The 27587-nt window shown below is 38.9% G+C and overlaps 1 protein-coding gene across 1 annotated transcript; it reads left to right on the top strand.

Moving 5' to 3' along the window:
- The first annotated feature begins 411 nt into the window (after positions 1 to 411).
- Positions 412 to 27587, top strand: FZD6 (frizzled class receptor 6). The gene is made up of 7 exons (XM_021546411.3): positions 412 to 457; positions 864 to 1237; positions 16797 to 16993; positions 19914 to 20931; positions 23243 to 23391; positions 24632 to 25060; positions 25542 to 27587. Exons 2-7 carry the CDS (start codon positions 1058 to 1060, stop codon positions 25696 to 25698), a joined length of 2130 nt encoding a protein of 709 aa, XP_021402086.2. The 5' UTR covers positions 412 to 457; positions 864 to 1057; the 3' UTR covers positions 25699 to 27587.

Genomic DNA, 27587 nt, shown 5'->3' with positions numbered 1-27587 from the left:
GTGAAGGTGACAGTGAAGGTGACAGTGAAGGTGTCAGTGAAGGTGGCAGTGAAGGTGACAGTGAAGGTGGCAGTGAAGGTGGCAGCGCGGGGCAGGCTCCGCCGCGGAGCCCTCCCGCCTGGCAGAGGCCGAGGTGCGTTTGGAAACAATGCTCGAGATCGCTTCCAGCGGCGGGACAGGTTCATGGCCCGACACTCGAATGTCGGTAAGTTGCCTTCAGAATTTATACAGTGCATTACAGAGATGTTTACGAAAACCCCAGTGCCGAGTCAGGAAGGGATTTTCACGCCGTTTTCGTCCGTGCTGCAGTCTCGGAGCCCTTCTCAGCCCGGCTCCCGCAGCCCCGCCCGCCGCCCGGCCCCGGGCCCGCCGGGGCGGGAAGGTGCGGCCGCCCCGCCCGCCAGACGCCACATCCTGCAGGTGCCGCGGGGCGGCCATCGCGGAGGGGCCGCCGCCGGTGAGTGCGGCGGACAGCGGGCCGGGCCCCGTCCCGTCTCGCCCCGGGGAGCAGCGACTCCAGCCTGGAGCGCTGCCGCGGGCTGGCCCCGGGAGGCGGGCCCGGTGAGGGGGCGGCGGGGGCGCGGCCCGGGCGTGGCGGGGATGCGGCGAGCCCGGGGCCGGGGCCGGCCGCGCTGCCGAGCCCGCGGGCGCCGCTTCCCAGGGCGGGGCTGGGAGCGGGCGGTGGAGCGGCGGCGGCTCCGGGCCCGGGCGGGAGCGGGGCCGGAGAGGGGCCGGGGCTCCCGGGCCGGCCGGAGCCGCTCTCCCCTGGGGCCGGCCGGGAGGCCGGGCTCCGCCTTCGGACGGGTGGTCGCGGCCGGGGCGTTTCTGCTGTTCACTTCGCTGTCCCGTCTTTGCACGTACAGGCTCGAAGAAGGGATTTAGTAAAGTCGCGCTCAGCTGAAATGGGGCAATAGCTAAAGCAGCTCTGAGGAGTCTGATTGTGTGCCTTACTGCCTTGCGCTGGAGCTAGCAGAGGAAGATGCAAGCTTTTATCCTCGTGCAACGCCGGTCTAACTACTGAACAGAGCGATGTGCTGAAGTTGGAGATCCTGACAAAATGGGAGCACTTGTGTTCTTTGCGACCTGCAGTTTACTTCTAGCTCTGGTGCAAGGGCACAGCTTATTCACATGTGAGCCAATTACTATTTCCAGATGTTCAGGAATGCCTTACAATATGACTTTTTTCCCAAACCTCATGGGACACTATGATCAGGACACGGCCGCTCGCAAAATGGACGTAAGTTTCTCACCCCTCCAGCCCCGCAGTATGTAACAAATTTGTCATTAAGAAATTATTCGGGATACCTGTTGTACTGAATGACAAGACTGATAGTGTTTAGTGAGTGGATGTGTCTTCAGAGTGTTCTAGAGCTCCTTGTAAAGCACTATGAAAAGGAGCTACCGACTTCCTCCCTCCACCCTGTCTTGGATCCTGTATTAGAGTGGAAGAGGAATGGGTGTAGCACAGCAATGTGGCTATTCAGAGCATTTTGGCAGAGCTGATCACATATAGCTCAGGCACCTTAGTGTTATGCAGAACAATTGTTGAAATTCTCAGGGGAAATAGTTTATGATATCCTGGCCTGCCTGAACTCTGTACAAAAATCATATTTAGAAGATGCTCTTTGCTCCTCTCTCACCTTACATCTACTAAGGAGAATCACGTGAAGTTATTCTTAGCCCTATTTCCATTTGGCTTTTGCATTCTGTCGTCTTCTGTGTACTGAAACTTCTCACTGAAAGAGCAACTTTACTCTTTTAAACTGAAAAGAAGCACTTTTCTTACCTGAACTGACTGTAAGTGTGGCTCCCCTGGGAATATGCCACGTTGTGGAAAGGCTTTGCCCATAGCAATACCTGTAAAGGGTGAGTTCCTCTCTGGGTGAGAGGCTTGTAAAACAAGTTTTAAACCTGTTTTAATAATGGCTTTTCAGTGGTAAGAGAAGGGGGAAAATCTTAGTACAGGTCTTGAAAAGCCCAATGTCTTGTGCTATGCAGAGAGTGAAACAGAAGTGAGGTGAATATTAAGTTTCTGTTTAAAAAAAATTTTATGTGGTGTTGGAGGTACTGCTACTAAAATATTATTTGCATACTGTTTACTGAGCTTGCAGGAGGAGCTTGGTTCAGTTGCTGAAACATGTTTTGAGTGTTGCTTGGAATAATGACGATTCCCTGTTTGGTTGCCAGTTGCCAGCCTGGAAAAGCACAGGCTTTGGTCTCATATTGGCTTTGTCAGCCCGATGTAGATGTGTGGGAAATTCTGGCATTAAATATTAAGCCATCTGTATGCAAGCAACTGAATTTGGCTGCAGATCTCTGACAAATTGAGGGCTTTTTGGTTGGAAGGCAGGTTGTAGGCTTCGGCTGTGAGCTGTGCAGTGCTTCTCTAGCCATCACTTTTCAGGAATGCTTTCTGCAGTGTCTGCCACTTTATCTCCTCTGGTACTCTGCTGCTTCTGACTTGGTGTGTGTTAACTGCAGCCGTTGAGCTAGCACTTGTCAGTGTTTGTGCCTTCCAGCCATGCTGCTGTTAGGGCAGAGAGACCACAGAGCCATTTTTATTAGGTTGCTATTGACTGACTTTTCTCAGCTGTCAGTAACTTGTGCCTAGTGCATGTGTGGAGGGACTTCCTCCTGGAAAGTATTCATGGCTTGCCTTACATAGAACTATCTACCTTCTTGTATATCTATTTCATTAAAAATTGTGTGGTAGTGAGAAGTTTTGTTGTTTTCCTCTTTTTCCATCCTGTCACCATTATAATCTGACTACTAGTGTTGGATTACTACTTGGCCAACTGGCTGGATGGCTGCAGGGAACAACAGTGCCTATTAGGATTTAATTTGCCTACCCTTTTTGATTTCCTTCCTGGTCTCCTGTCATTCCCACTGCCTGGCCTCTAATTTGATATTCCTAACCACTGTGCTGCTGTGCAGACATTTCTGAACTGCCTCTTGAGTGGTGGTCTGCCTGCCTTTATTGTGGTCCAGCAGCGATGATGGATTACTTGGTCAAAGTAAGACAGCTGCTTTACAGGTGAAAGGGTCTTTGCTCCCATTCTGTATGAAGTTCATGTTGAATCAACTGCTAGCGGTTAGATTTGGAGTTAATATGGTAAAAGCTTACCAGGGTTCATTGCTGGGCCTTTTTTCTGAGAGGGACCAGTGTCACATATTTTGATGCCATTCTTCATGTCATTCAGTAACAGCGCCAGTTTGTCCATAGTTCATTGCAACAGAGAACTGTCCCAGGATTGTCAAAGGGTTCTGCTTTTCAGGGCACTTAGTGTTGCAGCAGGGGAGGAAGAGTCTCTCATTTCTGCAATAGTGTTTCATTTCAGCTTGCAGCCATAACGAGGCAATGGATTAGGAGGTGGAGGTGACTTCTCTTGATTTTTTTTTTTTTGTAGTTTTCTGTCCCAACTTCATTCATACCAAAGAAAGAATTTTAATGGCATGTTTTCAGTCTATAGAAGTGCTTTATTTTGATTCTCAGTAGGAATGCTTAAAGGCGTTCTTTTTTAATTCTGTCTTGCTGTTCCCCCTCCCCCTGCCTGTTCTCAAAATTGGGCATGAGATTTATGTCTTTGCATGTAAGGTCTCACAGGGTTTTGAGGTTGAGGCCTGCAGTATTTTGCTCCCTGTATCATAACTGCCTTTGAGTAAGATGCTTGATCATGCAATCCTAAGGAACAAGGTAGAGACTTCTTATAGAATTTTTTTTTTCTTTTGTGCAGAGACAGCCCTAATGTTAATCCAATTTTATGTTTTTATACCCTCTAAGACTCCTTGGGGAGTATTTACTCCCGAAAAGGACCAAGATTTGTCAAGGGGGCAAGTCTCACCTCAAGGTGAAGTTCACTCTCCAAAACAGTGGTAATTCACAATGCTGCACTCTGAAGGCTCTACAGGTGTGTTCTGCTGTAAGGGAGTGTTGTATAGCCAGAAGAGCTGTGCTGGGAATGCTTCAAATTGGTATTTCTGGATGGTGTCTTCATAGCAATCCTCCAGAAGAGGATGATGTGGAGCTGCTGTCTCAGGTGGTGGTTGTCTTCCAGTAAAGCAGCTGATACATGGTCTTAAAATTCTGCCTCATGTATCAGCTGTTCATAATGATGTGCTATAAACCAGAACACTGAAGCACTAAAGCAGGAGGATGACTAACTCAGTCCTAGGGCCTCTGTTATGGATGCTCTGCCTAGTGAGGATAGTCCCTCTGGGATCTTTTTTTATCCAATAAAAAATATGTAATTTCCAGTTGCTCCCTCCATTCACATATTTATTTATTTAGTTTAATTTTGATCTTTCAACTTGACAGACTGAGTTTTGGCTTCTTGAGTTTTACTTTATATTTGGATTCGTTTTGTTTACACAACAAATGGTGGCTTTAGGAAAGTAAAACAACATGGTTTTGTGGTGTGAAGTTTTGTGTATGTTTGCTAAACAGCTGCATAACTGTGGAATCTGATTATTTGCAGATGACTACAATCTCTGTATCTCAAAGCAGTTTATCAGTAACTGTTCTCGTTATTACTAGTTCACATTGGGAGGTGGAAGATCTAGGGTTTGTCTGATGAGGAGAGTAAGTGGACGTAACAGAAGGTTTGGTTCATTGCAGCTGTACTTAACTAGGTGTAACTCCCCCTCGTGGTCATCCACAAAAACAAGTCACTTCTAATTCCAAAGTAATTCCTACTTTAGCTATCTTGGAATAGATTGTCAGCTGAAGGCAGTATTCCATCAAGGCAGAGAGTTACTGTGTTGTAACTTACATTCATATCTCTTAATCTGTTCTGCTGCAGTTCTGGAATGTGTCCACAGGAGACAAACCCTTAAGACTTCCTGATGTGGGCAAGATCCAGGTCTGTAGAAGTACAAAGGCTTGCCAGTGAGCTTTTAGAGTAGACTGTAGAACACACTGGAAAATGTTGCACAGAGAACAATTAAGTACCTCAGAGAATGAAAAAATGATTCAGTAGTGAGTTTTCCATTCACTTCTGAGTTCATGGCTATGTGCCAGAATATGTGTGTGCGTGTCTGTGGAGGGTTAAGTGCAGCTGGCTGCAGCAGTGGCAGAAATTGTGTGAGAACTGGGATCAGTTTAAACAAAGCCATTTACAGGGGGTTAAAAAGCACCTTCAAAAGTTTAATGCTGAAGCTGTACAAGTTAAAACTTGCAATGTAATGGTTTCATTTGCTTCCACTAAATCCAAATTTACAGTTAATTCAGTATAACAGTACTTATAAAAGACTGCAAACCTGATGAATGCAAGCTGAAATTGGTAAGTGTGTGTGTGTTTATACACAGGGAGGAACTCCCTCCACTGTAGGCTGGGAGTTTTGGGGAAATAAGTCATGTTTTGTGTAAAAGCTACTACTGAGATGGTCTGCAAAGTAGCACAGGTGTGAATTTACTTAATCTCTAGAGACAGCTGTCTTTGCTTCTCACTTGTACTCTACATGAACAATGTAATGTATAAATCACTAGTACTTAAAACTTGAAGCTTAAATCTCAGCATCTTTTAGGAAAATAGTCAATATTCTTGATCTGGTTGGAGTTATGTTTTGTCCGTGGTGCTGCCTCAGACCCTAAAGTGGAGAAATGTGTGCAGAAGTGTGGACATTAACCCAATGGAACAAACACAAAGGAGTCTTTAATTCATATATTGTTTGTAACATTTTTGTTGTCTCTTTACCGTTGTACTGAAGAGCAGGGAAGGCTTTTGTAAAAAGTGGTGAATTTAGAACATCATGTGTTACTGTTTACAAACTAAGGTAACTTTTCTAGGTTTTCAGAATGTAGTGGATGTCACAAAAAATTGTGGTGATGAAACAGCTAAATTGAAGCTTGTTAAATGGAAGTTGGCAGATGCCAAAATATTTTTTATACATACTTCATATGGATCAAAAGAAATACAAGGCAGTGCAACTGACTTCTTTGCTGGTTGTGTCCAGAAATATGGAATAGTTGGACATGAGTAATTCTTTTGAGCATCACCATGGAAGTTGCAGAAAAGCATTAACTGAGGGTTTGAAAACATGTGAATTATCTGTATAATTTTGTAAAAGAACATAAAAATTTGGGATGTGTGTTCATTTGTTGTTCTCTTGCTTTTAGGTATTCCAAAGAAACACACGTCATGTTTAGTTCTTAGAGTGCTGCTTATAGCAACATTCATAAACCATTTTTGCTGATTCCTATGGGTACAGTAAATTACAGCCACTGAAAAAATGTTTATCTGTAGTACTGAGGTCCTTCAAGTGTGATTGACCTGTGCAGATTGACTGAAAGGAGACAGGTGAATGTGTGTAATGCCATTACCCTGCCTCTAAGCCTATCAGTCATCTGCAAAATCTGCTGCTGCTTTCTCTGAGCAGCAGGACTTGCCCACTTGATAATGTGAATAGCACTGCCTTGCTTTTGTTCTGCAAGGATGTTTTTCAGAATGTACGGGGGTCCAAACTACGGCATGCTTGGAAAAAAGATGGTGGCTGGAGTACTTGGAGATGGTGTTTACAGTGTGATTCCAACAGACTCCTCTTTATCCATCTTCAGAAGCTATGTCTACACTAGCAAGTAATTTGGTGTTACAGGAGTGAATCACTAGGTGAAGTTGTCAGCACACTTCTTACCTGTCTGCTGCCTGAGACAGAGGAGTTCTACCCTGGGTAAGATTTTGGCCAGTCTCACTGCACATGAGATCTGAAGCTGACCTATAGAAGGCTGTCTTCAGATCTTGCAGATCTTTGTGAACAACACACTTCTGAAAAATACCATGGTATCTTGTTGTTTGTCTTCTGCAGATGTCTGTCTCTTCTGCAGTGCCCTGGTTAATGTTCAAGTGTAGCTGCAAGCTGTTGGTGGTTCCTTAGTCCTGCTGTGCAGCCTTGTCTCCAATTCCCTCTTCTCCATGCTCACATCTGCAATTACTGGCTAAATCAAGGCAGTGATGCCACCACAAAATTTACTGCCTTTTTCTCTCTCTCAGTATTGACTGTTGATTCACTAACCCTTAGGGGCAAACATGGCTCCTTTTACACATGGTTGCCTTTTTGTGTCTTTTCTGTGTATTTGTGTGCATCTGTGATTGCTGTAACACATTGGTAATTTGCCTGCCAGAATAAAATATGCATGTGTCTGCCCTCTTCTTCTGAGCTGTGTAGTGTAGATGAGTGGAGTTTTGCTTGATTTTTGTGTAGCTACTGGAAGAGATGTACAGGGGTGTGTAAGTAGCTGCTGTAGATGGGTGGAGAGAGGCCTGGATGATCAGTCTTTGTAAGGACTGTAAGGATGTCCTCTTACTGAAGATACCTCTCTTCTAGACAAGAACTATCTGGGAGGGAAAAAAAAATCCACCTTTCCTGTACTTAAACTTCTGGTAGATCAAGTTATTTCGGGGAATAACCACATCCTTCCAAGTTTGGCTCATGCTGTATTCCCCAGAGGGCTTGCATAACCAGATTTCTTTTGACTCAGTTGCTACAGCCACAAAACACTTAGTGGCCAAACTCTCCACGCAGTTGTCCTGCATACAAAATTAAAAGGATTGCTTTTCTGGAGAGAGACTGTACCTATCCAGCCTCATGGTGACCTAGCAATACCTGTTTGCTAGGATGCCATGTCCCAGCTGCATACTCTTTCACATGAGCTAATGCTCTTGCAAGGGGGGTACAAGGTGCACCAGTCTAAGAATCCAGTTGGGTGGTGGATCTTGCTGGGGATTATTCACAGAGCTACAAACAGAACATTAAATGTCAAAGGCTAACATGGCCCACAAATCATAACGTGACAGCGAGAAAGAAAAGGTGGCCTTGAGATTTTAGAACAGGAGAAACAGAGAGGATAATACGGGGAATGTCTGTGCAGCTCACCAAGATGGGTGCTGTGGGCTCACAATGAGGAAACAGTGTCTAATGCAGGCATTCAAAACTGGGGAGTGTCTCAAAGTATGACCAACTGGAAATAGTGAAAGCAGAAGACAGAGGGGGTAATGACTGCAGATGCTGAGGTAGGTGGCTGCAGCTTCATGGGATTCAGCTTGGTCAAGTGACTTGTGCATGCCTGACTGACATCTACATCATAACAAAGTTAGATTTTTTTTAAGACTACTAAAGTTTTAATTTAAAACTGCTTAAAATGCATGAAGAAGACAATAAAGAAACAGTGCAGGTTTACTACTCTGGTAACTTGGGTGGTGCTGTTATGCTACAGTGTCTCCACACTCACAGAGAGAGGGGGAAGCAGAAATCTGGATGACTTTTGGAACCAGAACAGTAATGACTTTTACTGGAATTTCATAGAATTGGGGGGCTTTTTAAAGATAAGGCCGTCTATCAACATTATTACAGGTAATCTTTACATTAAATGCTGCGCAAAAAGTTTAGCAATAAATCCACATACTCGTGTAACACATGGCAAGTACAAGGAGAATTTAAGATTGAGATTCTTTTGCTACCACAGTCCAGATGTAATGAAGCTCTGTCTAGACTTCAGATGTCTGAGGGCTTGCAGTATACCTTCGTTCAGTTAATTTATAGTCTGTCTTTTATGCTGTCTAGTTTACACAAAACCTAAACCAGATACAATGTACAACTGAAAATCTTAGTAAAAATAGTTCAGTTCTGTAACACTTGGGAAAAAGCTCTCATGTTAAGGACTGTAAATTGCAGAAGCTGGAATATCTATAATTTAGGTCAAGCTATAATTTAGGTTAGAACAAAAATGCAGTGGATTTTGGTCATAAGCTATTTTCAAAAGTATTTTAAGTACTTGTACTTTAGTTTGTTTCAGATAGTGAGATGTAGTATTCCTGTTTATATTGTTTGTAACCTTTGCTATAGTTTAAAAATATAGGTATATATGTATTTTTATTTGCATGTGAAAATACTTAAAGAGACTATATGGAGTTACTACAGGAAAAAAATTCTGTTGCTAGAACCCTGCATGGGCCATTCCCTTGACTTGGACTTGGTCCTAGTGAGTGCCTTTCAACTCAAAATATCTTGCGGCTCTGTATTGTTAATACAAAAACCATTCAGAGTGTATAAAAGTAAGAAAGCAGAATAGCCTGCTTTATCCTTCTGTGTCTGTGCCAACTTATAGTGTCAATGGCAACCTTACTGCCAAGGTGTGATATTGGAGTAGTTTTTTGGAGTTTGTTCTACCTTTTTTCTTGACAGTGTATGAGTGCCTTGCTGTCCTATTGACCTTGGAAAACATTCCCCAATGTGCTTTATCCTTACCCTGGTAGGATTTTTTGATTAATATTCCCATAACCTTTGAGCACCTAATATGAAAGTTCAGACCAGAATATATATGCAGACACGTATGTGTGTGTGTCTATATATATGTATGTATATATATATATGTATGTATGTATGTGCATTGCATGTGTAGGGGGAATGATGGTGAAGAGCTTGCAGGCAGACTCGTTCTTGTTGCAGCTACATTGAACATTCTGCTGCTGAGTGATTGCACAGCCCGGCTTCTGAACTCTTGCCTGGATGGGTGATGAAGATCAGTCCTGCCAAGCCTGCCCCCATGGGCACCTGGCTGCCTGCTGGCCAGTCCCTGGGCACTTCACAGCACAAGGGATTTTAGGATCAGCTGCCAGCCTTTGCCTCTAAACACTGATCTCCAGGCGCTGAGCAGCAGGCAGCTCCTGGCCCGTATGGCTGTGGGAGGAGCACTGCTGGGCACAGTCCAGCTTATCAGCCACTGCACGCTGGGCTGGCCCCAGGCTTTGTTCACAGCCCTTTGACAGTCTAAATGCATGCGTTGCCTTTGCTGTTTGCGTTGAAGGACAAAAATAAGCTTATATCTTTTCAAACATCTTTCACTGCACAACAGCATCATTTGTCCCATTGCTTGTTTACTACCCTTTTCTTTCTCTGCACCACCCCTACCCTCTACCAGCTCTTTGAACTTCCGATTTTCCTGGGGTAGGAAACTTAAACTATTGTCTTTTAAACTACAGAGGAACCCACTTTGTATTCTTACAAAATAATTAATTCTTATCTATGTAAATTTTAAAAATGTTTGAAAAGCTTTTAGATTAAACACAACTTCATGTACTTTTATTGTGGAAGCTGCAGAACATAATGCTGTTTTTTTAAATCAGTTTATTAAACGAGAAATCAAATTAGTGTATGTTTGATGGTTTTCTTTTTACTACTTTCAAATCAAGATACACTAATAATGCATAATAAACTTACAAGTATTCAGGTTTATAATATATGTATCTTATATACATTTATAGCTAAAATATAAATGGTGACTTTTAGTCCTGAAAAGCTTTTGTTGGTTTACCCATGTAATTTTAACTGAATTGAGAAAATACAGATTACAACTGATATTTGCTGCTGGCAGCAATAGTTGATTATTACCCACAGCTCAGGTAGAGACGTGGTGTATGTGGACTCTCAAGTGAGCTCATACTGTGTTTCTTTCTGGTTTAAAGGATGGTTGACATTGCACTAATGTTTCTGGGCATTCTCATGTTCCTTTTTTGCAGTTCGGCTGTTAAATAGCAGCTTTTAGCAGACATGTAGCAACAAGACACTGACACTTAAACTGCCTCAGCTTCCTGCAAAATCGCTACGTACGAAATTAAGTGTATTTAACTTGCCTTTGATCTAAATTCATCAATGTAACTTCCAATGGGAAAAATCTAGTCTTTTCTCAACCTTGCTTTGAATCTATTGAACTTGTACATTTCATACTTCATTTAGCTTAATGTGTTGGGACATTTATTTATCATGACTTATTTAATTGTACATGAACTAGAAGTCGGAGGCTCATGGCAGCTGATTCACTATGGCCATCAGCAAATTGCCAGCCTGTCTAGGAATTGTATGAAGGCATTAATCTCTCTGGGTGTAATGCTAATCTTGTTTGCATCCAGTCGAGAATAACTCCATTGTAACAATAGTGTAGGATTAAATCAGCCATGCCATACTTGCTCCACTGTTTTTAATTGAAACCGATTATCATTGTAAAAGTGGCTAAAGATACTGTGAATATTGTTAGTGTAGCTCGGTGAGTATGAAGAGTAATTACTGTCTCCTCCTCTGAGATACTTTATGTGCACTGTGATTGACAGTAACTATATTTCCTGACTGTCAGGTCTGAACACTTACATGTTTATAAATATATCTGGTTTAGGGTTTGAGGCTATACTTCAGTTCTGTAGTGACTGGATAGCATGTTTGTTTGTATGGTACTGTAAATTATTAACAGTTAATTTTTAATGATTACTCATGAAGGCAAGGGAGTTGGTGATCCTTCTGGGTCCCTTCCAATTTGAGATACTCTGTGACTCTAATCATTCATTATTTAGGTAGGTGTTATTTCCTGTAAAGCAGATCCATAGTTACATGAATAGCAATGTGTATCTTTAATATAGGTAGGACTCTGAGGTACACAGTGTAGTACAACTGTAGAAATACAGATTTAAGCCTGCCTTTGCCTCAGTGGCTGAAATACAGGGTTCTGTAAGCGGCAAGTTGTAGTGTTGTTGCTTTAGTCACAAGATATGTATCAAAGAGGTGACATGGCTTAACACTGAGACAGTTGGTGTCTGTCATTGTTCAACTCAGTTAACCTCAGTGTTAACTAGATTAATGAAACCAAATGCTTTCACATGGTAGGTAGAGCCCAGTGGGTTAGGAGAGCAGGTTGTTACTGACTTAAGTATCTGACTCAAGTGGCTGAATAAAGGCTCAAGTCCTTTGTGCTTCTCAGCAATTCAAGGTATTTCCTGTTTCTTACAATAAAGGTTTGCCATAGATGATTGTAACAAAGGCCTTGATATTTCAGTCCACTGTTTTCTATGTCATGAAAGTGTCTATGTGACACTAATCAGCAGAGTACAGGAGAGTATTTTCACTTACTTGTTTTGGCATATACTGGTAGTTACCACATATCAGCACCCCAGAGACTGATCATCTCTAGTAATGCTTCTCTCTAGGATCAGACTGAGGTGAAGTATAACAGATCATTTGAAATGTCTGCATGGAACAATGAACTTGTTTCTCTTGTGTCTTGGAGTTGTAAGCCTGCTAAGCACAAAACAGAGAAGCATAGGTTGCAATTTACTTGTTGGCAAAGCACATTTAAGAACATGTTTGCACTTAGACATTTTTTGTGCGATTTGCACCATTTGTTTTCACTTGTCTCTGTTGTGTTATTGTTTGTAGAACCACACCATAACTGAATTTATGAGGTAGCTTATCTTTGCTGCTAGAGAAAATATAACACAGACACACCTTGTAAGGAATCTAGGACTTAATGAGGTGTTCATGTTTGTTAGTGGAAAGTTTGCATCCCACAATCCTTGGTTCTTCACTGATAGTGCCTGAGGCAGTGCCCCTCTTGCTGGTACAGGCTACCTTATCGTTGACTTTACAGCTGCTATTAGTTTGTTGGTTTGGTTTTTTTTAAGGATTGTTACTGTATTCTAGCTTGCCTTCTATTTACTGAGTTTTGTTTCCCATTGTCAAGAAGAAGAGAATTTATATTTAGAACTTGCATTGGTTGTGTGAGCTCCCTTTATGTTTATTCAAGAGTGTGGTTTCACTCTATTTTTAACATTCTCATCACCCAGTGTGCAAATTTTCATCTCTTCTTCGTATGACAGGGCAGTGGTGCTAATGCTTGAAATGCCAAGTATCTTGGTTTCCTGGAAGAGTGAATTTTGTTTGTTCATGCCACATGCAGACCCTGAGCTTCCTGAAGAAAGGAGGATTGTGGTATAAGATTGTGAGTTTAATCCCAGACTTGCATGCTTAGGACACCAGTGTGTGCATGCAACTTACACAGCTGACCTCTTGAGTAAAATGTGTTTTGTGGTTGGGACATCCATGGCTCAGATAAAGTGCCCTTGAAGGAACTGAAATCTCATACTGTAAGTGAGCTTGTGATCTTGGCTTTACTTTTTGATTCCAGATTATGAAGCTGGAGGAGAAAATACTTCGGTTTTGGTAAGATTTTGCTTTTATGGTCCATCAGGAAATGCAGATATGCTATTTTCAGTGAGCAGACTTTTCTATTTTGGCTAGCTGGAAGTGAAGCCCACATTTAAGATACCTCATTGTTAGCAGAGTTCCAGGCACAATTTGCTAATATTTCTGATATTCTTAAATGGTAAAAGTAGGCAGTTGCTGAAAATAAATCTGTTTTTTACAAATCCCATTTGTGTATGCCTGAGGCAAAGTTTTATATTTTATAGGGTTTTTTTTTTGGTTGAGAAAACTCATTGGCTGTAAAATCTATTAAGAGTTTTTTGAGGGACACCATACTTAGGTTGAAAAGGATAATTCAGATGGTATACTATATATACTCCAATTTAAAAAAAAAATGGTCACAGCCTATATTTTTTTAAGAAACTCTGCTGGTAACCAATTGGAGGCTTTGTTTTCCAATGCCTGCCTAAAGAACAAGAAGAAAAATATGTATAAATAAATAGATAAATGTTTTTTCCCAATAAGAGGTATTAAATCCTGAGCTGATAGTTTCATGCTATACCAAATAAAGCACTACAGTGGTTCCCCTTAGTTCTTGTACTGAGATCTCTTATAACAAACTAAATCATAAATGGATCTAGAAGAGGGATAGATACTAAATTTGCTGAGAAAACAAAGTGGGGTGAAAGAATTGTAGAGAAATCATGTGCTAGAAGCAACTGGACAATAAAATGGTCGGTGTGATTTAGGGTAGGGAAATTTAGGGCAGAGTAATAACTTTGGGGGAAAATAACCCCCAGAGTAATAAATATGGGAGAAGAGTAACATCCACTATCTGTACAAGTGGGTGGACACAGTTTTTTACCAGTTACTGTCATTTAGAAAGTCTCTGTTGTCACTGGAAATGTGATGTCAGTTTTCAAATTTAGTCAAGGCAAATAGAAGGCAAAATATATTATGAAAGGAGCAGAAACCAAAATTTAAAGCATTACTATACTAATATATAAATATAAAAATTATAGCAGGAAGACAGAATGACATGTAAAAAGTATAATGCAATCTGCTACCTGTTTGTCAAAACACACATTAGGCTGCAAAACCAGGAGTTACAATAAACAGGTAAAATGCAGTATTTTCTCACCAATGTCTGCTTAAATTATGCAGGACAACTTAACTGCTGTAGTATTTTACAAGGGGTTTAAACTTAAATGATTGAAAAAGGGATAAGATGCATTTTAGGAAGAAAGGTTTGTCACTGTCTTCTCAACACAGTAGTTGTGTTACAATGTGCAGCTTGTTTCCTAAACCCTTGCTAGTAGGAAAATGGAAGAGATGTCAGCTTGTTTTATTACAGCTCCCTTGCTACCAGCCAGGGTGGAATGAGGTGTCCAGCTGAATGGTCTGACTCGTGGGGTCAGCTTGTGTTTTCAGAACATCAAATTTGTTGCTCTTGTGCTCATACTTTCAGGTGTCAGAAGGTAAATATTTTTAGCAAGCTGAAAGAAATAAAAGAAATATTGTAAGGACAATTACTCTTGGCGACCAAGTCCTTGGAATGCTACTCTGATAACATTATAGGCTAAACGTAGCCTTCTTCCAAAATATTTGTATTTTTCAATTTATCTGTTATGGTGAGTTTGCATTTAAATAAGATATACTCTTTAAATGAGTGCTTATACAATGACAACATAGTTTAGTAAAACTCTTGTAAACATTTTAGTTTTGCTTGTCATTTGTTATCTGCCTCTAATATACAATATCATTATACATATTGTGATTCTTGTGCTATTTTAGCTTTTTGTAGCTTCATATGACAGTAACTAACAGAGTGGTAGAGGTTGGTTTTATGTCCTGACTTTCTTCTTCTCTTCTTCTTTATGCTAATTTTCTGTATCAAAGGCTTAAAATATGTAACCTTATTATCTATATTGGAAAATGCTATTTAAAAATTGTCGAGTTGCTTATAAAAATACTTGGTAAATATCTCTGTAGGTAAACTCAGTTTCATTGATATGAATACTGATATTTTAAAAAATATTTTCTAGATAAGATTGATGAAAAAGTTTTTGCCTGGTAGTCCAAAACTTGCTCTAGAGAATTAATTTTACTTGTTATTGAATGAGATTAACTGTGGGTGACAAAGAGGAAGAATTAAGAACATCATGACAAATTCTGCAAGACAATGTCAAAAATAAACTCGATTTCTGTAACAATTGAATATGACTACCCAGGCTGTTTTGTTTATCCTAAGTTCCAGGAAGAACAGAGCAAATATAAATTAACAATTGAGAAGAAAAGAAGCATCATAATTAGGCAAAGGGAATTTAATTAATGTAAGGTAACCTTCTGACTACTTTTTTCATCTGAAGCTGCGCAGCCTTCAGGCAATAGTCCATCTTATGGAACTGGAACACAGTATACCAGAACTACATTTCTGTGCTTGTCACAAGGTGTCCTTGTCACAAGATCACTCAAATCTTGGGTTCCAGCCAAGGCAGCTCAAGAGGAGCTGTTCAGAGAGGCGATCAAAGTAATGTGTGCCTGTTGTAATGGCATGTGCAGATGCAGCACACAGCTGGAGTGCTCTGAAGGGTACAGCCAACAGTTTTTTGGTTTATCATAAAGCACTTGTATGTTATTCTTGCTCTGCCTTATCTTCTTCCTTCCTCCCCACACATTCCTGTATTTTTTACCAAGGTTCTTTAAGGACTTTTAGATATTCCATTTTGTAAGGGAAATTTATGTAGCAATGTCTTTTCTTTTAAATTGCATATTCAGCAGTAAGATTTGCTTCTTGGGTAAGGAGATATGGATAGATAGATATGAGATACTTAAAAGCTGAAAAAAAGTAAAGCTACTATTCTGGACTCAGAATCTAATCTTTCCTTTTACAGCCATTGGTTGAATATTTGAGAGACATAGATATTGATGGCAAATAATTAAATAAAATTCTTACTAAATAAAAATCTTACTAAAAGCTTGGCCTACTTTGAAAATTGCATGCATTATCCCTGTTTAACATCACACATAACATTTGCACACACATTAGTATTTTGGGCAAAATAATTTGCCCTAACAATAAAGATGAGAAAATGTAGAACAGAAAGGCTGATTTTTTTTTTTTTTTTTTTTTTTTTTTTTTTTTTTTTTTTTTTTTTAAGTCTGAGAGTGAATAAGCAATTGAATACATTGAGCAGAAAAAGTTAAACTTCATTCTATGAATTCTCTAATAAGAGCAGTCATCAGTTACTCACTGCCTGGCACTTGGTAATCCAGACAAAGAAATTCTCAATGTTGAGAGAGATTTGAAATGAGATGTTTAAAAATGAGAAATAATGTTTGAACCTCATTAACAACAACAAAAAAAAAAAAAAAAAATTCCCGAATTTCTTTAGTGTGAGAGATGGGTACATCACACCACTTAGGACTGAAAATGTAATCTAACAGGAACAGACACACCTTAGAAATCCCCAGGGCATTTGTTTAGAAGCTGACTGGTGTACAAAGAAACTCAATGTTTTACTTTATTTTTAAATATCTTGGGTATTCATAATACCTTTCAGATTTCTAATGTTGCCAGATAGGAAAAATGAGGTTTGGATAGCCAGAGGTTGGCTAGATCCTGAGACAAGGGCTGGGCTGGAAGTGCCAGTGGAGCCTCTTGCCACTCAGGCCAGCGGGTTTTGCTTTTTCAGAACTGCTGAACAAACAAACAAACTGCTGTATCTTTTCAAACCTATATAGGATTAAATGCAAGCCCTAGTGATGAAAGTTAGTTTTGATGCTTTGAATTATCTTTTAAAAATTGCTAACCAAAACCTTTTTTTCCCCTGTAGCCTTTCCTTATTCTTATGAATCTTCACTGTTCACCAGACGTCCACACATTTCTGTGCAGAGCCTTTGTCCCAGCCTGCCTAGATCAGATTCACGTGATTCACCCGTGTCGAAGCCTCTGTGAGAAAGTGTATTCTGACTGTAAGCAGTTGATGGACACTTTTGGAATTGCATGGCCTGAAGAGCTGGAATGTACCAGGTATTTTTCATACTGACTGGTGGTGGGAGTGGCATTTTCATGTTTGACCCAGACTGAGTTGAAAATCTGAGGCGGAGTGTTAAAATCACCTCGCAGTAACTTCCTTAGTATGCTGACCCTGCAGTGCTTATGCACAGGACCATTTCTTTATTAAAACTTTTTTGTTACTCAAATGATCACCTGCATTTTCTGCCTATGATGTTTTTTGCAACAAAGTTCTGCAGCAATTCTTTTCAATAATCAGATCCCTGATAGAGGTAACTTTTGTACTATACATTTCTAAAAGTTTAAAATATTATATGTTACAACATATAATAGACAGCCACCCCAACATAATGTTACAACATAGATTTTGCTTTGGTTTCTGATCTCCAAACTAGGGATGATCATGCTTACTTTATTAGGGATTTTAGAAGTAACTGCTTATAAGAAATATAAAATATTCTATATTTCATCGGACCCTGAACATTAAATAGTAGAAACCTTATCTTGCTCCTAACTGTTTAAATGTGCCAAACTACTCTAATGTTGCTTTACCTTTACTGCCTGCCAAAACTCTCTTTTTTGAAATGTCACCTTTCCTCAAAGGTGTTTGTGTCTGTTTTAGATAGAGGGCAGTTAATACTTCATTCGGGGAAGAGATGTCTACATATTTTAAACGAAACCCCTGGAAGTACTCCAGTACAATATTTTTGAGATTATGGCCTCCAACTGTGGATATTTATAAATTATTAAGGTCATATTTCTTTTGTTTGTTAACACACATCAGGTCAAGAGGTACAGGAAAGGAGCAGAGACTGGAAACTCAATTTTTCTACCCCACATACAGTTGCTAGTCTGTGATGGGGCTGAGGGAGAGCTGGGACAGTTGTCCTGTGGATTACTTCTGGTAGAAATCAATATTGGAGTCGATGTGACAAGTGGCATTAATGCCATTTTCCATAGTTCTGTAGAAAAATAGAAGTGTGTGGAGTTTTAACACAAGAAGGCATTAACTTCTCCCATCTTTTGTGGGGTTGTATACAGCAATAGTGCCCCTCAGCCAGCAGATATCTTCAAGGATTGTTTTGAAAAAAATAGGACAATTACAAATGAATCCAATTATACAAGATATCTTTAAAATTACATTTTAAATCAAATTATGTTTTTTGCAGGATTTAGTGCAGCTTTACATTACTTTACTACCATTAACATTTACTGAAAATGAGCTTTTCCAGTTCATATGTGAAGAGATACCTCCCTGGTAGCCAATACTGAAAAGTCTGTGTTCATGTTCTGAGAAACCCAGGATGTTCTTAGAGCAGCAGAGATCCAGCTGCTGCAGCCCATGGAAGAGGAGCTGGTGTGAGCATGGGGCAGTAACTGGAATACTGAGGTTCACAATTCTGTGTTCTTACAGATGAACATGAAGCTAATTAAGAAAATGAGTGAGTGAAATTCACTCTGTTTCCACATGTACTGCTCCAGCCTGTGCTTAATGAGAGAATCTGCCACAGAATCAATTTTCTTAACAATTGGTCTGGGTTTAGTTGGACAGTATGATAGTGCATGCTAAAAACTAAAGGAGTTTTTAGCTGGAGCTGAGCTTGGATACTGAATTGAGAGACTCTTGTAATAGTGTTTGACAAAGAATATTGAGGTAACAGAATTTTACTTTAAAAGCTAGAGTGTGAAACTTGTTCCTTTTAATGGACATTTAAACTTGGAATGCATATAACCATAAATCCCATTTTGAGTAAATGCTTACCTGCTTGAGTTATATAATCTCATTTGAAGATACATCCAACACTGCAAATATGGTATTATCCATATAAAAAAATCACATCTTATGTCCAGTTAAACCCTGGAGCAATTGAGTCTTGAGCAGTTTTTAAATTAACATCACAGAGCTAAAAATCTGCCAGAATACTAAAAATCTTGACAGTGCTTGGATTTTCTACTTAGATTCTTTTTTTAGTTAGGTTGTTTATTGTTGATAATGAAATAGCAGTACAACACAAAAAAGTCTAATAATCATATACTAGTCATCAAGTATGATGTCAGTCTTCTTCCTTAATTGAAAGCTTGTATTTTCACAAGATTTTTTGCTGTCATAAACAAAAGTCTGTTATCAAAAATTAAAATATATATATATATGCTGTAAATATTTTATGTATATATGTAAAAGTTTAGTGTAATCTTAAAGTGTAGAATGATTGTAATTTGAGTAGTGTTTCATAAACTATAAAACAACAGCTAAAGAGCAGAGCAACAGTTAAATAAATGCAATTGAAATCTTCTGAAATGAAGATAGTTGAAGTTTGGTTTTTGTAATGCCATCTGATTTTTTTTCATATGATTTCACATTTACATAATCTATAAAATTTAACAGTGCTTAGGATTAGATTTTTCTCATAAATCTAAGAAGTGATTCTGATGCCTTATCAAGGCTGACCTAGAACAGAGGCTTGATGGAGTTAAGCAGGTATTTATTAGAAGGCCTCACTAGATACACCTTGGGCAGTACAATAGCCCAACCAGGGCTACACCCAAGAAGAACCCAAAATGATCACAAAATGGATGATTGGTCACAGGGTTCCTCACTTTTATGAGTTCTGGTCCATTTGCATATTGGAGTTAATTGTCCAGTTATAGCTTTAGGTTGTGAAGTCCCATCCTTCTTGTTTTTCTCTCTTCAGTGCACCATTGTTTATGCTCTTGGGTCTGAAATTTGGGTGGTTGTCTTTGGTTCCAAGCTAGGAAACAAAGTGTTTTGTCTAGCTGCTCTGTGAAGAGAGCTTACCATCCCCTAATATGAAGCTCAGAACTAAACACTAAAACAGTACAGAATTGGAAAAATATAAAAGCTAAAACCTAAGGCATCAATTCTAGTTGAGAATGAGGGCTATTGAGATATTTCCTCTTCTCTTTACTTATTCAGATTAATCAATTGTGATGAGACTGCTCCTGCCACAGCTGCTGTAACCACAAACGTACATGGAACTCAGAAGACCCCAAGCCAGATCCGAAGGGATTATGGATTCTGGTGTCCCCGACACCTACACACTACCAATGGACAAGGCTACAAGTTTCTAGGAATTGATCAGTGTGCACCCCCATGTCCCAATATGTACTTCAAAAATTATGAATTGGATGTGGCAAAAAGCTTCATTGGAATAGTTTCAATCTTCTGTCTTTGTGCTACACTTTTCACATTCCTAACTTTTCTGATTGATGTTAAAAGGTTTAGATACCCAGAGAGACCAATCATATATTATTCTGTCTGTTACAGCATAGTGTCTCTAATGTACTTTATTGGATTTTTACTTGGGAACAGAACTGCCTGTAATGAGGCAGATGATAAGTTAGAAATTGGTGAAACGGTTGTTCTTGGCTCCCAAAACAAAGCCTGTACTGTCCTTTTCATGGTTTTGTACTTTTTCACTATGGCAGGAACTATATGGTGGGTGATTCTGACGATCACTTGGTTCCTTGCAGCGGGAAGAAAATGGAGCTGTGAAGCTATTGCCCAAAAGGCCATGTGGTTCCATGCAGTTGCCTGGGGAATACCTGGTTTTCTAACCATTATGCTCCTTGCAATGAACAAAGTGGAAGGGGACAATATCAGTGGAGTTTGTTTTGTGGGTCTCTATGACCTGGACGCCTCTTTGTACTTTGTGCTTTTGCCGCTGTGCCTTTGTGTCTTTTTCGGTCTGTCCCTCCTTTTAGCCGGCATCATTTCCCTAAACCACGTGCGGCAGGTCATTCAGCACGATGGCAGGAACCAGGAGAAGCTCAAGAAGTTCATGATCCGAATTGGAGTTTTTAGTGGTTTGTACCTGGTGCCACTTGTAGCACTTCTTGGGTGTTACGTTTATGAACTGGTGAACCGGAAGATCTGGGAAACTACTTGGGTGTTTGACCACTGTGACCAGTACCATATTCCTTGCCCTTATCAGGTAAGTAATGTTTTCTTTTATAAATAATACTGTAAAGTTAATTAGCAAAAACCCTTATGCATATCTACCATGCAATGAGTAAATTATCTGTATGTTAAGTAATCACTACAAAAACATGGAGTGTATTAGTTCCTCTTTAAGTCAAAAACAATGGAATGTTATTTTAGCTTTGAAAATTTTAATCTAATTGGAAGCATTCAGCAATTCCAACTATTATATATATATTCTAACAGAATATATAGCATTTTTTGATCTTTGAACTTAATGTTACAAATTATGATGGTGGAGGTTTGGTTGTTCTTTATGATACTTGCTTCTAAAAGTATTTGCTTAGTACTTTGGTACCAAGCTCAGTATCAAAGTCTATATCAGTTGAAGCTGAAATAGTGATTCTTAAAAATTTTGACTAAATTGGATTTTAAATGCTGCTTATAACCACAGATTTAGAATCACTGTTTTCTTTTTTTTTTTTTCTTTAAAGTGTAGAAGTGTAAACCACTTGAAATGGCAGAAGTAATTTCCTATATATTTTTTTCCACAATAGCAGTTGATTTTCAGAACTGCAAAGAAATCTTTATTAAAAATCCAACAACAACAACAAAAAAAAAGGCAAATAGAAGAAAAAAACCTCAGCTTAATATTGTGGAGGTGGTTGTGTTTAACATTTGCCTATTAAAATGCAACTTCCTTGGAAAGACTTTTAAATTAAATCTGCCTGTGTTTAGTGGATTAAGTCTGCTCCAGTTGCAGGGAGTTTCATATACTTTCAAGTATTACTTCTTTCCATTTAAGAACAAATACATAAAAAGACAACATCACTAAGAAATGCAAGTGTCTTGTGTCATCTTCCATTTCATTATGCTTCCCATTTATGTTTTTGCTACAATAAGCTATCATTAAAAGTGAGGAATTATGGAATGATCAGGATTGACCTTTTTTCATTCTTAAACATCATTTTGTATCCTCTGTATTGAAGTGTAGGCTGAGAGTAGCGCACCTAAAAGACAGCTTGGTTATTTTGACTTCTAATACTGTTTCTTAACAAGTGTATTTTGACTTCAGTGGGTTTTATTCTGAGCTCTGTATTCTAAATGCTTCAGAATATACAAGTTTGAAAACAAGACTTTTATGATTTAAAAGTAATCAATAAATTTGTTTTGTAGTGCTTAAATGTAACAGCTTGGCATAATAACACAGACCATGTATTTTTAACCTTTAATTAACCCATTGGAATGAAGAAATATCAACATTAAATATTACACAAAGATCTACTTTATGGGCTCTATCCCTATGATAGTGCGTGCTAATTGTGGAATAGCTCAAAGTGGTGTGCTTGGCCTTGGCTTACCTGAGCTGGCTTGTAGACTTTTGTTACATTTTCCAGATGAAAACCAAATAAAAACAAACTGAAGCAGCTAAGGTTACCTGGCTAACAAAAATAGTGACTGTCATAGATGGGTATGGCAGATAAGACAGATGGCATAAATTACATTTGCAGCATGAGAGCTGAAGATGATGATCTCTCACTGAGTTAAATGTCTCGGCTCCTATGATACAGCTCTGCAAATAGGTGGATTAATTTTGCAATAAACAGAAAGCTACTGTGTAATTCCCTGCAGCTCCTTGAAGATGCTGTCTAATCAGATTTACTCCCAACTAATCCTTCCAGTACCTAAAGGGAGTCTACAAGAAAGAGGAAGAGAGAGTTTTTACAAGGGCATGTAGTGACAGGACAAGGGGGAATAGCTTTGAACTGAAAAGAGAGTTTAGATTAGGAAGATATTAGGAAGAAATACTTTACTTTGAAGGTGGAGAGGCACTGAAATGGGTTTGCCAGAGAAGTTATGGATGCCTCATCCCTGAAATGTTCAAGGCCAGGCTGGATGGGGCTTTGATCAACCTGGTGTAGTGGGAGGTGTCCCTGCCTGTGACAGCTGGGGTGGAAGCTGATGATCTTTAAGGTCCCTTCCAACCCAAACCATTCTGTGATTCTGTGATCCACTTGCTGTTTCTTTTAAGTTGAAGGGATAAATCTTTCACACTTATCTCTGGAGAGTATTTTTACTAATACGATTATCCCAAAGTTACCTTTCCTTTCAATTTAAAAGAAAAACAGTTCCTTCTGACAGATCTCTTCTATGTGTATATTCAGCTGAACCACGTCTGACTTGTCTGTACATGTCTGATGTTTGGCCACAGTACAAGCCTCAACAAAGAGCAACAGTCATAAGGAGAAAGTCTCATTTAAGAAATCTGTTTTCTTAATTTTAAAAAATATATCAATATTTTCTTCTTTGCATTTATCTTCTAGGCAAAGGCACTAGCAAGACCAGAAATATTTTTGTTTCTGATGAAATATTTGCTAACATTAATTGTTGGCATATCTCCAGTGTTCTGGGTGGGAAGTAAAAAGACCTGTTCTGAATGGGCCAATTTCTTCAACAGAAACCGCAAAAGAGAGTAAGAATTTTTTTTTCTCTGTTATTTAAAGTGTATACTTAACTTTGGCTTTCAGACATGTTTTTTCATATATAGCTCAGGTAATCAAACTGTTGTTCTCAGACTGTAAATGCTGCTTTGGGCATCAACAGAATTCCATTGGAATCTGGGGAAATTTTAAATATGCAGTGACTTTTTAACAACAGTCTCAAGAAGACAGAAAATATTTTCCTCTGCTGATTTCTCTTTTGTAGAGCAGAAGGTATGTTGCTGTGTTTAGCATTGGCTAATACATCTCTGGTTCACAGTCAGAAGAGGAAAGATAATTTCAGCCATCAGTTGCGGGTTTTTTGTGTGTTGTAACTACTTCATTTTACACAGTACTTAGTACTATGTTTACTGTCATGCAATAATAATATCCTCTTTTTTCCTCTGCCAGGCTTGTCTTCTTTTAAAATTAATATTCATTGAACCTTCCTTACTATCACTTTTATTGTGTTAATCTAGTGTTCCTTTTTTTTTTTTATTAAACAGAAGAATTCAGTTTAATTACCTAATTTAAGCAAATGGGTACCTATGAATTTAAACAGCTTATAAATTTTGTCTCCATTTCTCATAGTTGTTGGTTTTTTCAATTATTTTTTTATGATTTGATTATTTTTTTTTTCAGATTATCTGTTACTTATAAATGATATTGTGGTTTTACATAATTTTGTTTCTTTGGATTTCCCAAGGCAGTAGTCTCTAAGCTCTTTTTATTTTACATCTACATTTCTCAGTGGTGAATTTATAGCTTCCGTTCCCTCTCCCCTTTTCTTCCATTTCCTGTATAATTTTTTCTTGTGTTTCAGATGTTAATTGCTTTCAGCTACAAGGATTTAAAAATAATGAAGTAATTTTTACAATGCTTATATTTTTTCATTTGGAGGAGGTTGACTCTATATAAAGTTGGTAATGCAGCTGCTTATGAGCTAATTCTTATTTTCTTTCTAGTAGATCATTAATTCATTGTAGTGACTGGACCAATTTGCAGAAGTAAGAAATGTAGAAATCTGCTTTATTTATTGGTTCCACAGACAGTTACTTTGGAGCCATTATGATTTTTCCTCCTCTTCTCACATACGATTTTTTCCCTGTTCATTAACATCCAGCTCAGATTGCATCACTAGTTGCTATTCTTTCAAGGTTTTGTGTACTACTCTTTATTATATTAGCTAAGGTTATCCTCTTTGTTCAGTGATGTGCTTGTACTCTCTTCCAGTCCAATCAGTGAGAGCCGAAGAGTGCTGCAAGAATCATGCGAATTTTTCTTGAGGCACAATTCCAAAGTTAAACATAAGAAGAAGCACTACAAGTCAACTTCACACAGACTGAAAGTCATTTCAAAGTCAATGGGGACCAGTACAGGTGGCACAACAAATCATGGAACTTCTGCAGTAGCAATCACTAATCATGATTACTTGAGCCAAGAAAATGTGGCAGAAATTAAAAGCTCTCCAGAGACATCTGAGAAGGAGATGGAGGCAGACGGAGCATCTGCCCGAAGAGCGGAGGAAGGTGGAAACGGTGGAGATCAAATGTTACCCAGTGCTAAACTGACCGTGGATCAGCTGGAAAGGAGAAACAAAGCAGACAGCACCTGCCATATGAATACTTTGGCTGAGAGTATTAAGAGAGTAGGTGAAGGAAGGTAAGGCTCCTGAACTCAGTATTTTCTTCATTTCTATGTATTGCTGGTTTTGTTAGTGTTCTTTTTCTTCTCTCTGAGGAATCAGGGTACTCTCAGGATGCAACTGGCCTTCAGTAGCTGTCAAGAGAATTTGCAGGCTGTGGCTGTGTATGTTTAGTGTATGGACTATTTTGTATTTTTGTAGGATTCTTCTTTTTAAGCATTGTGTGCTGGAGCTTCAGCTTGTAGGATATTCTTGCCTTGCTGAACAGTGACCCTCAAAAAACCTGTGTCTGCACTGCAATCACTTTGAGATGTGATGGGTCTGAAAAAGAACAATGGTGACTGTAGGCTTGGAAAAGCGTGCAGAACTGTACTGCATTCTTTTGAAATGAATACAGCTGAACATATATTATGCTTTCACTATTCAATTTTTTTTCAGTGTAATGTAATTAAACTGTGCTTAAAATTTACTGTCTGTTTTATTTTTCATTACTTACAGAATAACTCCTAAAAATGATTTTAGTGAATCTCCTTCACTACAAAGGAGCTGTTCCCAAATACCTGTCATCTCACAGTCACCTTCTGTATCACTGCTTGTCTACTCAGCTTCAGACACCAGAAGAGAGTTGGATTCAGGAACCAGTTCTAATCCTTGAAAGATTGAAAATTAATATGAACATCTGCATTACATAAAACTGAAAGATTGAGAATTTGTGTGAGCATTTGCATTGTATAAAACTGACATGAGTTCTTTGTTACACTGGAAATTATGGATATTCTGTGCCTTATTAAAAAACACATATATCCTGCTTTGCACTTAAAAAATGTATGTTTTGTTGTGGGGACAGCTAGCAATAATGTACTGTATTTAATCCTGTCCAGGACTAATTGAAATTGAAGTTCTGTAGGATATGGCAATAATGTAAGAAAAGGATGAGATATAAATATTATTCCTTATATAAAGAACACTTTGTAATGAATAGCATTAAAATAATGCTTCAAAAGCACTGTTACTTCTCAAGGTATAAAATTCTGTCTGCCTCTTCAATATTTTTCAAACTTGTTAATTTTTTTCTGTTTTTTACTGTCTCTTAAACAACAGTATCACTTTAATAGGTGATGCAGAAATCTATAAAAACTCTCTAAATTGTGTATCATTCTGTACCAATTATAGCACTGGTTTTTGGTAGCTTGTACACTGAATATGAAAGGGAATCTGAAATTATAGCAGTTTATTTTGTACATAAAAATGAATTTTGTAAATAAGTGACTGCATAAGGTCAACCTTTAGAACTACTGTTTTGTTTTGTATTGTACAAACTTGAGAAAGTTCCTGTGCTTCCCTTAGGGTGTTGCTGGAGCCAGCAGTTGGTGATCAGCCAACATGACACAGTTCTGAGAAAAGCAGGTTGGACCTTTATCCATAGCATGCACTGATATTTGGGGTGAGACGGGTCGTGCCGCAGGGATGATGCTGAAGGTGCAGCACTGTCTCAGAAAAATGCCTCTTGGAGCCTCTCCTGGCGTGGTGTTCCAGGGCATGGTTGGTGCCAGAGGGAACATCTCAGACTCCTGGGCTTAGTGGGCACAGCCTGACGTGCAGGCTTTGGGCTTTTGTCCTGAGCTGCAGCGACAGCTCGTCTCCTGCTGTTTCTATGTGAGTAACTTAATTTTTTTTTTAATGCTATAAAGAAATATCTTGCAGATAACTGCTGCAAATAACTGGTGAGTTATTAATGTGCAGGCTTCTTTAACAATCTACTCAGGAGACAGCCTTAGTACTTTTCCTCCAAAGCCTAATTTTCTACAAAATCTAATTTTCTGTTATGCTACAGCAATATATTTTCTCTAAATCCAAAAGGCCTTAATACATATAGCCTTTCTTATGCTAGGCAGTTTTCAGGAGCAAGTACTGCTGATGTGGTAACAATTTCATTGTCTGACTTCATTTGAGTCAAGATTTTTTTAAGAGCCAATGGGATTTATTACTTGAGATAATTTTGAGAGAGATTTTGCTGTTTTTTAAGCCTGAATGTCAGTGCATTTTGTAAAACTGTCTAGCATCTTGCATTTGACCACTAATAAGAATATGTCTCAATGTTATGGTATTGTGCAGAGAATTTGCTGTCTCTTGGGGCAGCATTCATGGTGATGCACTGAACAATGAAAGGTGCATGGCTCAAAGGACATGTAAATCCTGGAACAACAGGAACTAGTGTTCTGATAAACCAAAGTTATTTGTTTTATCCATCATGCATTAAAAATGAAATTTCTTTACCTTCATATTACAGTACCTGCATTTTAGTATTTGTAATTTATTGCCTTCAATTTATTGCCTTCTTTTAGAACTTTCCTATTAAAAGTACACAGAATTCTTGCTACTGAGTGGACAGTAAGAAAGATATGAAAAACCTCCTGTGAAAAGGTGCAGTAAATACCCTTCATTTTTCTAGTTCTGTTTGTAACCCAGGTAACTTTATACACATGTTCAGTAGTTTTGTTATTACTGTATTTGTTAGTAATAAAATATGCTGTTGTATAGCAA

Source organism: Lonchura striata, chromosome 1 (genome assembly GCF_046129695.1).
Source record: "Lonchura striata isolate bLonStr1 chromosome 1, bLonStr1.mat, whole genome shotgun sequence".
Classification (NCBI taxonomy): Eukaryota; Metazoa; Chordata; class Aves; order Passeriformes; family Estrildidae; genus Lonchura; species Lonchura striata.
This window is presented reverse-complemented; position numbering and strand designations above follow the sequence as displayed.